This window comes from Aptenodytes patagonicus, chromosome 2, assembly GCF_965638725.1.
Source record: "Aptenodytes patagonicus chromosome 2, bAptPat1.pri.cur, whole genome shotgun sequence".
In the NCBI taxonomy this organism is placed as follows: domain Eukaryota; kingdom Metazoa; phylum Chordata; class Aves; order Sphenisciformes; family Spheniscidae; genus Aptenodytes; species Aptenodytes patagonicus.
This window is the reverse complement of record NC_134950.1, coordinates 65813878-65826735: the sequence shown is the minus strand read 5'-3', so window position 1 is coordinate 65826735 and position 12858 is coordinate 65813878. Positions and strand designations below refer to the sequence as shown.

At 37.8% G+C, this 12858-nt stretch overlaps 1 protein-coding gene across 2 annotated transcripts in view; it reads right to left on the bottom strand.

Moving 5' to 3' along the window:
* ZNF407 (zinc finger protein 407) overlaps nt 1-12858 on the bottom strand; it is a 350620-nt gene that overhangs the window by 132954 nt on the left and 204808 nt on the right. For both annotated transcript variants that reach the window (XM_076330088.1, XM_076330089.1), the window contains exon 6: nt 8252-8335. In XM_076330088.1, coding sequence (XP_076186203.1) covers nt 8252-8335 — 84 coding nt within the window. The remainder of the gene's footprint in view (nt 1-8251; nt 8336-12858) is intronic.

Below are 12858 nucleotides of genomic sequence, written 5' to 3'. Positions count from 1 at the left end.
GGAGGAAACAGGTTTCTTTTTGTACGCAGAAGACAGAAGGCAGCTCCTAACTTAGGTGATCTTGACTGAATTGTGCAAGCCTTCAGAAGTATTTATTCTAAAGACTACATAAGGAACCAACATCCCTAACTTAAGAAGTCTGAATAAAACTGCTAGGGATGGACACCAACCTTGTAGACTGTTCAGAGGTCTAGAATAGGCAGTTTCAAAATTGAACCCTAAGCCTCTTAGCAGGTACAATTTGGAGTTTTTCACACTGACAGGACACACACCACCAGCAGAAGACACGTCACTAGCAAAAGGTCACTCCCAAGCAGCCATGCCTCCAAGCCAGATTTTTCAAGCCTGCTTAAAACATGAGACACTCAAGACTTCCAAAGAGACTTTGCCAGAATTCTGAGAAGAGAGAGAAATCTGCATTTTTCATTCTTGGAGACTGTTGGGTTTTTTCCCCTCCCAAGTGAAAAAGAAATGCGAGGTCCTCAGGCCTGAAAAGCCTGTAAGGCTGTAAGGAAGGACAACGGAGCAGCTTCTATATAGAAGCTCTATATAGCTCTATAGCTCTATAAAGAGTTGGAATAATCGCTTTTAGCAGCTGCTGCAGAGAATACCAGCTACTATTTTTCATTTATTGTTTCATGGGACAAGGAAAGGTGAAGGGGCAGGACACAATGCGGAAGCCTCTATGCTGGACAAATTGAGACTGCTAGAAAGTATGTCTTTCCTGCCCCAAATGGGGTTTTCTTGTCAGACACTGACTCTCTGCTCTGAGGAAGCTGATTCTCCCAGCAGTTTGAATGGTACTGGCTGCTTCTTCAATTAAACTCTCTGGGAGGCCATAGACTCCCTAGCAACGTAACCTATTCTTGAACCGAAGATTTCCTGTGCCTGATTTATTTTATCTTACAGTATTAGAGAAGATAGCAACATTTTTAAGCCTAAGTAGTAAAGCCACAGGTATTTTAGATAACATACATACTTATTTTAACTGCTTTAATTTAAAATGCATTAGAACCTTACCAACTTGCCCTCTTGTAAAAAAAAAGCAGATCTGAACTGAAAGGAGATTTTTAGTTTGCCATTCCGGGGAGGATGGATCAGGTAAAGGTCTGCTGCTGTGCTGGGGCAGGGCTAGTGGGGCTGACAGACAGGCGAGGGCCCATGGAAGCCAGGAGGACTTACAGATTCCATCGTGACCAAAAGAAAAATGATAATCCTTGCCCACTGCTCCAGGAAGTTTCTCCTTAGGAAATCCTTGTGGCTAGCTGTTCCTGTCAAGTGGACTATGTGTAAATCTCACCTGACAGAAAATACATCACAGCAGCACCACACAACAAAAGCCAACTAAACTGGGAGGAAAAAAGACGGCCTAGCATGGCCTGTAATTCTTAGCAGCTGCACATGGGAAAATATTTATTTTTATGGAAAATTAACCAGGTTGATAAGTACAGTTGAAAAGATCTAAAGGAAAACTAGGTATTTCTTTGGGTTGGGGGGTGTTGAAGAATATATTAGCTGTAGCAGCAGTACTTTTATTTATTTGTTTATTGATTTAAGTTTTCCACAGACCTACTCATTTAAGTATTTAATGTCTTCCTTATCTTTGGACCACAATGCTCTTTTATCAGCCCTTGTGTCCCAATTTTCCTTCCTCCCTTCCTGCCCCCAGACATTTCAGGCAATAAACTTAATTTTATTTTTATACGGGCTGCCGTTAACTATTCCAGGAGGATTCTCCCTCATCCCCAGTCAAGGATCTAATTCATACAAAATTAAAATAACACAAATCAAAAAAGTAATATCTACAGTATTATTTAAACAACACTATCTAATAACTATAAAATAGTGTATCCAAAAATGTGTGAGTAAGGACAAAGTCTATGTATTAATAAAGATTAATAAAGGTAAAAAAACCCAAACCACCACCCTCCCCAACCTTACCGTTACAGAAGACTTGTCCTCACCATCTCTAACTTTATCAATAACAAACCCCACAAAAAAGGATAGGTGCCCCCAAATGCCCCAATGGTCAAAAAGCTCTGTGGGGGAAAAAAGGAAGGACACACGTTCCAAGATCAAGGACCCACTATCTTTGGGAGTTTTTATGTTGTTTTTAACATAAGCACTTTCAAAAAGCTATGTTTCTTAACCACAGGATCACAAAAGAAGAAATGGTTTTACTTTTTTGACAACACTGCAAGCAACTTCTGAAGTGCATCAGTTGTTTAGGTCACTTGACGTGGAAAATTTTAGCTCCAACAATCAAAGTTTGGGAAAGCAACTGATAAAAGGGTCAGATCATGGGGAGTATGAGTCTGTACAACAGCAGTTATTAAGCCTGCTGCTAAATAGTTAGCCTTGTCAGCTCTACCCGTTCTGTTCTTCTTAAACCATCATGATTAAGGCTTTTTCCCTTGCCTCTCCAAATTCTGCACTGACTTCTTTTAGCATCTATCTTAGCTTCCCCCCCAAATTACGTCGTTCTTTTTCTTTCCTTCTTCCTCTTTTCTCTGATTTTACCTCTTTTGAGTTCTCTGTCTTTGATGATGAGCTTTTTAGGACACAGAGAATACCTTACTGCAATCATAAATTTCTCTGTGCAGTTATGTACTTAACGTGTACTTTTTAAAGGAAAAATGAAATAACACAGTAACAAAAACTATAAATCTTGGTGATAGATCTTGATTTCTGGGTGGGAAAGTGAAATTTTTATTTATAATCATGACTGTCCAGACAATGTCTACCTGTAGATTATATACAGCATTTATATGAATGTGCTACTGAGGATCCAGCTTTAACATAAATGAAGGAAAAAAATAAGAATCAAATGGTGCCTTCAATTTGCAAGTCTTGAGCAACTAATCAGAATCTTAGTAAGATGGAAGAAATCTTACCCCAGTTGTTTCAAGAGGAAACTATTGCTTTTAGTCCTATTTGTCTTTCACATGATGTGTTGAGCAGCACAAAAAGAATCCTGTAAGTTTTGCTTGACCTAAGGAATAAGTAGACCACAAAACGCAGCCATCTGCTTACACGTTACAGGATTTTTTCTTCTTATTTCCAACTATATCTAGTGTTTGTTAAGGCTGTTCCCTGGAGAGGCACTTACAGGCTTGCTAACGAAGCCTGAAGTATATTAAAGTAAATTCTGTTTGCTTTTAGTCTGGTCAACTTTTTTGCATATAAAACATATAAAAATAAGTACATTCTTGATCCCTTGCTTTCTTATGAGAAACCCTGTAGATGCCATAGGGTTGCTCTTCCATAGCAAAAAAAGATTGAACGGGAGGAAAACTGTTCCACTAGACAATTTCTCTTAGGTAGAGATAAAGTTTTAAGATACCCAGGTTTTTGGTGTCATTTCTGGCCAAAGGTTTGCTATAATCAAGTTCCGCACTCTGCTGCAAATATTGGCATAAATGGAAAAGGAAAAACAACACAGATCCTCTTCAAATTTCACCTCTCCTCTTGCTGAAAAGAGCAGTAAGTCTTCTTACTGTGCTACATTTTCTGTGGTATTCAAAATTATAATTTTTTTTAAGCTGTGTTGGGGAAGTTGAAGAGAAGAGGCTACATTATACATTAAATTCAATGCCGAGTAACGTAACTACACATTAAAGTCAAAGAGCAGTTCACATGAGAAATAGAAACACAAAGTGAGTCACTCATCTGGATAAAAACACATATATTATTAAATTTTCTTTCTTTATTACATTGACCTATAAATGTCTTGAGTAGCGCAAGATTGAAATGAATGAACAGAAGCAATCATACAAACAGTGATCTGTATGATATAAGCTACCATCTTCAAAAATTCATGAAAACATTTGAACAAAGACACAATCTTCTTAAGCAGTTCCATAGGTTCAGGGTGACTGTCATAGAACTGCTGTGCACAGTAAGTGTACTTATGCTCTAATGCTCTACTACTGTAATGTACTTCTATGATCCCCAGGAAGATTCCACTGCAACAAACATACGAGAAGCAAATGTAGACTGCCATTGTCTAGAAGATGAGGATGGGGTTTTTGCAATTTGCAGGAGAACTAACCAAGATTAAAAAAGGAATTTCATGCAAAGGAACACAGGCTGTGACTGATCAGCACTGTTGAATTGAGTCAGCTACTGCAGCACGAAATGGAAGTTTACTGGGAAACATGTAGAAGAAGGGAAAACTTGAGTGATACCAAAAGGCAGACAAACAAAGGAGGAGAGCAGAACAACAACAACAAGAACATAAAAAAAAGACACTTTAAAATTAAGAATTAAGTGTTTTCATGTTTTCATTTCAAGCCAGAAATAATTACCTTTGCTTGTTTTTTCTCTCTTATGCAATTTCCTAGTTGATCATGATTAAGGCAAAATATTTAAATGATATTATATTAGATGTTTCTTTTCATGTGCGTTTTTGGTGGCTGATTTAGAGGTTATTTACTCTTTTTCATTATAAAATTCAGATAATCGCTTAAATTCTCTGTGGAATTCAACTAATTCTAAATTCAGCCAACACTAAACTTTGCAACATTATTTATCTTCCTCTCTTCAGGCAGATTTTCTTACTGGGACAAAACATGAATCAAAAAAAATTATTTCAGTATGGCTCAAAAGATGGAAGTTTTTCTTCCCAGTCATGTTGAGGCAACAAGAACTACAGCATATACGTTCTTGTAGCACCTCAACCTGTTCCTTATTTACCATATTGCACCAGCTGATATTGCAAGTGGTCTAAGTCTCTTAAGACAGTTTCTACTCACAGCCTAGGCAGCCACAACTGTCTATTGTAAAGCATTCGACAAAGACAGAGATGTAAGCATTCTTTACAGTGTGATAAAATTCTGGTCAAACTCTGGAGCACTCTTGAAGTTGCCATTGCTTCAATTCACAAAATAGAAGATTGGGCCACTGATATTTACATAGCCAGTGAAAGACGTGGAGAATTTCATAGATTGATTCTTGCAAAATAGGACTGGAAGAAGATGCATTCAGATCATAAAATAATGCTAGAACATTTTACCAGGACAAAATCAGCCAAAGACTTAGTTTATTCTGTGTTCAAAGTGGGCGCTTCTCACAGGACCAGGTCAGCCATTAAGGACATAACATATTTAACACAGAACAAAAACGTCAACTGGTGAAGCACCAGGGATCTCTTGATAGGTCAATTTTTTTTTTTCTACTTCACAGTTCTACTTTACAGTTGAGAAAGCCTATATCAAGGAAATCTGTATGGAGATGCATCATGTTTGCAAATAAATTAAGTACAAACATTTTCCAAGTCTTAAAACTAATGGCTTTTTCTTTCAGTTTAACATTCCTGTACTTCTTTTTATTTAAAAACCAAGAATATATCTTCCAGGGATAACATCCTATTTACCAAACTAGTCCCTGCAGTTTGCTCCACAAGTGACTGAGGGCCAGATACTGCCAGCCTTATTCACACCGAGTTATACTTTGTGCTCGCTGTAATACTTCCAAAGAAAATGCATCTTTCACAAGGTAAAGGTATTTCTCCAGGTACATAAAAATAATCGCATCTCAAGAGAGAGGAACAGAGTAAGAAATACCAGAATCAAGAGCATGAAAAGTCTAAGCGGCTGGTCCTACAGCCAGTTCTCTCTTGTGTCAAATATCTATCAGCAGCTGAACATTTCTCTGGGTGTCAGGACACCTCAGGCCTTGAGGCTGGGACGAGAGGAAGCTTGTTAAGCCGGTTAAGACTCCTCAAATACATGTGAGGATTTGCTCATTTGCCCTTGAATCAAGGGTCTCTGACAGGTGATAGAAGTAAATCTTGGATTGGAAGATGTTCTGTGTCAGCCCCCTAGACAGCTTGTATTACAGTAGGGAATTATTTAAGCCATTTAGACTGTTCTTGATACCTATCCCTTTCAAACCTGATTGTAATTTGCTTCAGCATTCTGCTCTGGGAAAATTGTGCCAACTGGGGACACAGAAGAAAAAATACAGGTACAAAGAGGAGTGCATGCAGCTAAGGACTGAGATAAAGTTGTGCACTGGATGAAAATACAAGGGAACCCATGTAAGTGCAACAATGCAGGCAAAGGTGGATTATGTCATTCTCCTTGAAACAAATAGAAGCTACAGATAATTTTTCTGCTAAAGAATCATCTCTGATTGTTTGTGCCACAAAGGCAGATAAATGCCAAAAAGATAGATCCCTCTGCCTCTGAGATACTGTCCTGTATAGTATAAAGTTAATAGCAAAGTAATAACGAGCCTCCAGTCCTGACATAAAATATAAAGTTATGCCTGCTAGATGCAAGCTTCATGATCTATAACCTGTGAATCCCTGTGATCATAGCACAAAAGTCTCTACCATACTGGCAAAAGAAGGGCAAAATGCCATCAAAAACCTGGACAGCTTTTCACAGGGAACATACCATATTTTCAGCCTAATTTTGCACATAAACCAGGAAATAAAGTATTTTTTCTATCCACTTGTGGCCTAATGATACAAAAAATATAAATATGTAACCGATGATAAGGGCTTACATTTCTGAGAAACCAGATCTGCACTCACGTAATAGGTAAAGACAAGAAGGGTAAAGACAACAATATGCATTTCTTCCACTTTTCCATTCTGAAATGATTGTTCACCATTTGTGTAGCTGCACTATGAGTCCTAGACATATGCATGATCCCAGTGCGCTACATGGCAGGCCAATAAAAAACAAAAGGTAGTTCCCATCCTATAGATAACACTGATTTATTTCTGCTAAAGAAAAAAAACCTCATTTTCATTCTTAGCCTACATTTGATAAACTTCAGACAACATGTGAAAATTCTTCAAAGCTCCAGAAAAATGGAAACTGTTAGTTACAACTGAAGCATACAACTTCCATTTCAGTAGTTGCAATTGCTCCTGTTATCATTCAGAGAGTGTAATACTAAGAGAACTTATTATATTTACTAAATGCCTTTTCTCGGACACTTTAAAATACAAACTTCCTGCAGTTAACGGGAACTGACTGTGGCAGTACTCTCACACAAATGTATGTTCCTTGTTATCAGAAGGAAAATTCCGGAAGCATGATTACTAGTTAGACTTGCAAGCAAAATTTGGCGTATTGTTTTTTTAGAGCTTATCCATTTCAAGATATTGCCTGACCGGCACTGAAAACCCCACCTTTTTGAAAGCATCAGACTTTCCCCCAAATACGGTTGCTTTAATAAACTGAAAACAGGGTGGAAAGAATGGCTTCAGGCTCTCAAGAAAGAGAGTAGCTGCTCTCCAGGAAATTACGCACTTAGATGGTGTATGTCCTGAATCAAGACTCATTTATTCAGGGACATAATAAAATCTCCCACTGAGATTCCTTTACAAAATCCATGGAAAATTCATGATGTAACAACTACAGCTTCTCATTTGTTAGCCATTTCTTTCCACTCTACATTAGACAATGGTCACTTAACTCACACAGCAATTCCTGATGATATTACATTATCCTCATGATAGTAAAACAAAAACTACAGTGGCTTAAGCAGCAACATTTCTGCATCTGTTTGAATAAAATCTATTCAAATAATCAAATACTTACAAGGAACTACTAAAAAGCACAATTAAGGTAAAATGTATTAATAAATGTTTAATACTTACACTTTTTCTGGTCTTCTGAAACTAAGAGCCAATTTAATTTTATCTGATATTAAATCTTTATAACCAGGTGGTAGGAAAGCTTTAATAATTCTGGGAGAGAAATCCTGCTTTACATGCCAACCATGTGGTAACTCTTAAAGTTGCACCTATTAATTACAAACTATCTTAAAATTACAAAAGGGCAACTGAAACAACACTAGCTTTCAACTATGTCTCAGTCCAAAATAATGGATTAATCTATACGTAGTCTCTAATTTTCACCCAGGGACATTCTAGCAGACTCTTGCAAAATCTTCACAGTAGGTAATCTATTTGGGCCTTGGAAAAAAAATATTAGCAGACTTAGCATTCATTTAAAGAAGAAAGCCAGTCTTTACAATTCTACTTCCTTCAGAAAAAACCACCAAAACCACACCCCACTCCCCCCCAAGCAATTATTCAAATTCCCAGCTAACAGATTTGATGCAGACGTGGGGCATACTGATTTTACAAAAATGAGAAAAAGCGAAGTAAACAATGAGCCCGATGTATTATTTGTGCTGTAATGTGCTATTTGACTTGCGTTACTCCCCAGTGTAGAGGGACTCCCTTGCTGGAGAAAATATAGCAAAGAGTAAAGAGAGCTTTACTGACCTGTGTGCTGCCGCCGATGCTTGGTGAGGGCATGACGTGTCCCGCCGGCAAAGCCACAAAGGTCACAGAGGAACGACTTCTCGCCTGTTGCAACAATAAACAGATGAGGGACTGCGGAGGTCACAGATCATTAAAACATATCTATCAAGGCTTTCAGGGTTACTAATTCCTCCAATCAAATGTTTCCATGTAAATATGTCAAATGGGAATGAAATTACCACTGCGGTTTATTGACTGTGATAAAATCTGAAAAGCACCACTGAACATAATTACATACTTGTCAGACCCATAAAAATTAGCTTTATTATCAATGGAATGGTTTTGTACAACTTCATTTCTGTTAGATGTCTTCCAGATGGGGCTGCTTTATGCACTTGAACAGTTTTTATGCATATCCTGATTTTTTACAATTCCCATACATCTGGCCTTTCTGTGCTGAGTAAAGATTGCCTGGAAAAAAAGTTAATATACTGTATATCTGATTCTGCTTAAATAATATATATTGAATTTACTAACAAATTAAGGGTACTGAGAAATTTTCAACAGACTAGATCACAGTCATCTTTAGTTACCTTCTATTTATTAATAAGTATTAAATTGTTTTCTTGAATATACAGAAGAGCCCAGGCAACAATAAAAGCCACATTATTCAGTACCAATGGCAATTCAGCACTGTTTATGTTTCTAAAGTTTTCATGACATAAAGAAAACAGGTCTGGGGATTGCTACTGAAATTGCAGCAGAACTCGTATTGTTCATCTTCAAGTGATAATTCTTCATTCCAAACCTCTGGACCGATTTGAGAGATTTTGGCAAGCTCAATACCCATTAAAAGTGCGTAAATGCTCTCTTTTTAGTATTTTTTTTTTAATAGGAGCTAGGATTTTGCCCTGTTGTCTATAAATACAGTCTATCATTTCACAGCAATGTTTTTACTCAGTATGTACTAACATGCACAGCAATCTCAGCCTATGAAGGTCATTATGAATTAATAATGCTAACCTCAGATATATACTCAATAACCTCAGATAAGACTGAAATTTTAGAAATATTTTTTTAGAAAAGAATCCTATTAGTGATTTGGAGCCAAATTGTCTCCTTTCGCAGTAACATAGCGGAGAGGGGGCTGGCGGGGCAATGATGCTGAATTCATTGAAACTAACAGTCTCCTTCAAATTCTTCCCCGTGGGGAAGGAAATTTAGTTTCTACAAAAGACGGGCTGGGTTAAGAGGTCGGGTGTCAAATTACCAAGTCCTCCTGTGAAGACAGAGGGATGGAAACCTCCATGTTGTTTATTCCCACATAACCAGACACACTAATACACGGACTTTCTGGAAAAGCACAGTGCCTCAGTTGACTTCGGATGGCATTAATACAAGCAAGAGGCCATCTCGTGAGCGGGAGCTCCCCGGAGAGCACCACAGAGACCAGCTGCCCTCTCCCACCACTGCCTTGAGGGGGGCCGCAGGGGAACCCCAGCTCCCCACCCCAGTCGCCGCAGCGCAGGAGTCCCTGGGCCCCATGCTACAAGGAGGAAAGCAATTCCTTCAAAGTTTCCAAGGCAGCCTGAACCCTGCCACTAAAATGGGATCATAAAAATGCTGATTAACCTCTACCAGGTAGCTAGGCTATGAAATGCGATTGGCACATATAAATCTCCATTTCAGAATAAAGCAAATGGTGTACTGTTATTTTCTGCACCCAAATCTGGTCATGAAAAGCAGACTGAAATTGTACAGGATTTGGGGCTTTTTTGAAAATTTGGTCCATTGATGAGAGTATCCCAAGACAGTATCTAAGGTACAAAATAATTTCAGTACCTCCTTTTAAGGAGTCAGTTCTAGCCATCTGTGATTATAATTGAATTAAAAAAAAACAACAGAAAAAGCAGAATGGAAACCCATCCTAACTATCACGTGAAGAATGCATATGTGCTAAATGATGTAACAAAGTCTGAATTTTACTGCAAAGTGTTTGTCAGTAATATTATTGCTGAGGTTATACTTGATTGTTACACAGAGATTTCTGCATAACCTCTTTCCTTCAGGGTTTTTTTGGGGGATGGTGGTTTGTTTTGGTTTTTTTTAATCAGTATCTTCAGCATGTAGCACTTCAATTCATCAAAACATCAAAGAAAAGGAATAGAAGGACTACACATAATGCTTAATTATAATTAAATATTAATTTAATTAATTAATCAATTTTAAGCATAAATCTTTCTAACCAGCTGTAATGCCTAACACCCCAGCATAAAATTCACACTTTAAAGTCAAATGCTGTTCCATGCCTACCAAGAAATTGCTCATCATCTATATATTGTCATAAATTATCTCATGTTGTGTTTAACATCTAGGAGCAGACTTCAGTATGGCCTGCAGCTTCATACACTAATGAGGACACAGAGTACCCATAGCATCTTTGCAAGCTTATGGATTTACTGGGTAGTTTATATTTGGGCCTTTGGAACAGCTTTTTCAGCCACAGAGAAATGATTCAAAACCAACGAACAACTTTAAAATAGGGAAATTGGTCCATCCTATAAAATGATTTGCCAGTTAAATATTACACACTCCTCTAGGTCGGATCTGGGAGCTTTCATGCAGGCAGGGCTCTTGAAGGAGTCAGTGAGGCTTTGGATCTCAAAACATGAGACTAGAGGAGATTTGGCCCCTGTTTTTTAAGCTCAGGAAAGGTGGTGCTGCATTTGATTTTCTGCAACATTCATTTTCAGGCATATTAATGAATTAATTACCTCATTTGTGTATGTATCGTGGCATATGCACAAATACATATATCTACACAAACACAGAGAAAACTTCATCACCTGTGACTTTAAGTTCAACTGCACAGTACTTCTTAGCCCTGAAGCTTGATGTGGGTTGAATCCCTCATATTTAGACATACTATTTCATTTGATATTATGGGCATGTATTGATACATAAATGTATTTTACATTCTTCTGGATATGCTTAACAATTTTATCATTCCAACTTCAGAATTTGAGACTTTTTAACTTTTAGGAAAATGTAAAGGCAATATTTCACTTGCTGTACAGGGGGCTGATCTAACTTGCCATGTTTATATGATAGCAGAAATGCAATAGAAAATGGTCCTTTTCTTAACAACTTGAATTAGTTTCAAGTGTGCCATTTTGCATTCAAATGTAGAAAGACACGGAAACCAATCCTTTATTTTCTATTAGAAAACAGCCACTGTCCCCTATCTCTCATTATGGTGCAGACTACAAGACCTAACAACAAAAATCCATATTATTGATCTAGCCAAGTCTCCACAATTATTCTTTAGAAGGAAACGCCGACGATAAATTACATCTGCACTGGCTTTTCATCTGCTGTTCGATATAAGTGATCTCTCAGGGCAGGCTGGAGACCTTAAATCGTCAACACCCTTGTCAAAGCAGCTAAGAAGGCCTGGGCTTCCCACAAACAGTTTTGGAGGAACTTTTAACCTACAGTTTCAAGCAATAGCACAGATTTTTAGAAAATGGGGAAGAATCTGTTCAGGAATAATAAACAAATATTTTTATTTCCAGTGAAAACACTGCATTTGATCTCTGTGAGAAAATGGCCAGGCTGTAAGTGCAGCATGATTTTTCCAAGTCTCTTTTTCACTTTCCCAACCACATACATGTCTAAGTTCCTAGAAGAGCTCAGATAATGTAATGTCAACCTTATACCGCTTTTCTTTATGTACTATAATTATATGAAGCCTAATAGAATTTCAAAATCTGCATTCCATACATTTATTTCTTCTGAAACCAATGTCACATATTGGTTGTATGAAAAATGATATTTACTGTTATTAGCATGAATGGTATATTTAAGGACTTCGGCATATTTCGCAGGCACTTATTTTCTAGACACTGCACTTGTCACAGCTTAAATTTTATTTAACTTCAAACCTAGAATTAACAATGCCTGTTCCCTTGCTAAAGGTTCTGTATAACTTAAATCAATTAAATTTAAGCACATATTTTACAAAAATGCTCACTTGACCCATCTGAAATACATCACCAAATTTGAATTTTTTTTAGTAATTATGGTTCTCTGAAGAAAAAGAAAATCAAGCCTGTATTTCAGAGGGTATTTTACTTGAGCATACAGTGCCACACACACACGCACGCACACACACACAAAGGCTGCAAGGGAGAGAAAAGGGTTCCTATTAAAAATAACAAGTGCTGAAGAGCTTATTACTTCTGCTGTTTCCTTTGCTCTTGTACTCAGTTAACCGAGCTTCTTTACATAAAACCTGATTGTTTTTAGTCGCCAGCAGCTCTATCCATTGTTTAATTGATAAGTGAAGGATTATTGCAGACACTGCTAAGAGGATGTGTACTTTTACATGTGTTTTACTTCATTAAAGAAATGAGTTGTGTTTGGATGATTACCCTAGAAGCTCAATTAAACCAAACTCAGATGTCAAAACCCTAATTTCAGGCCGTGGCATCCTCTCCCCCCGCTCCAGCTGTTGCAGGGTAAGAACTGGAAGTGAAGGCAGGCACCCTCCAAAAATGAAATGGTTTTACTAATTGGCACGGGAGCAGCTGCTCCCTTTCTGCCTTCACCGTCCGGACCTCGGCCTG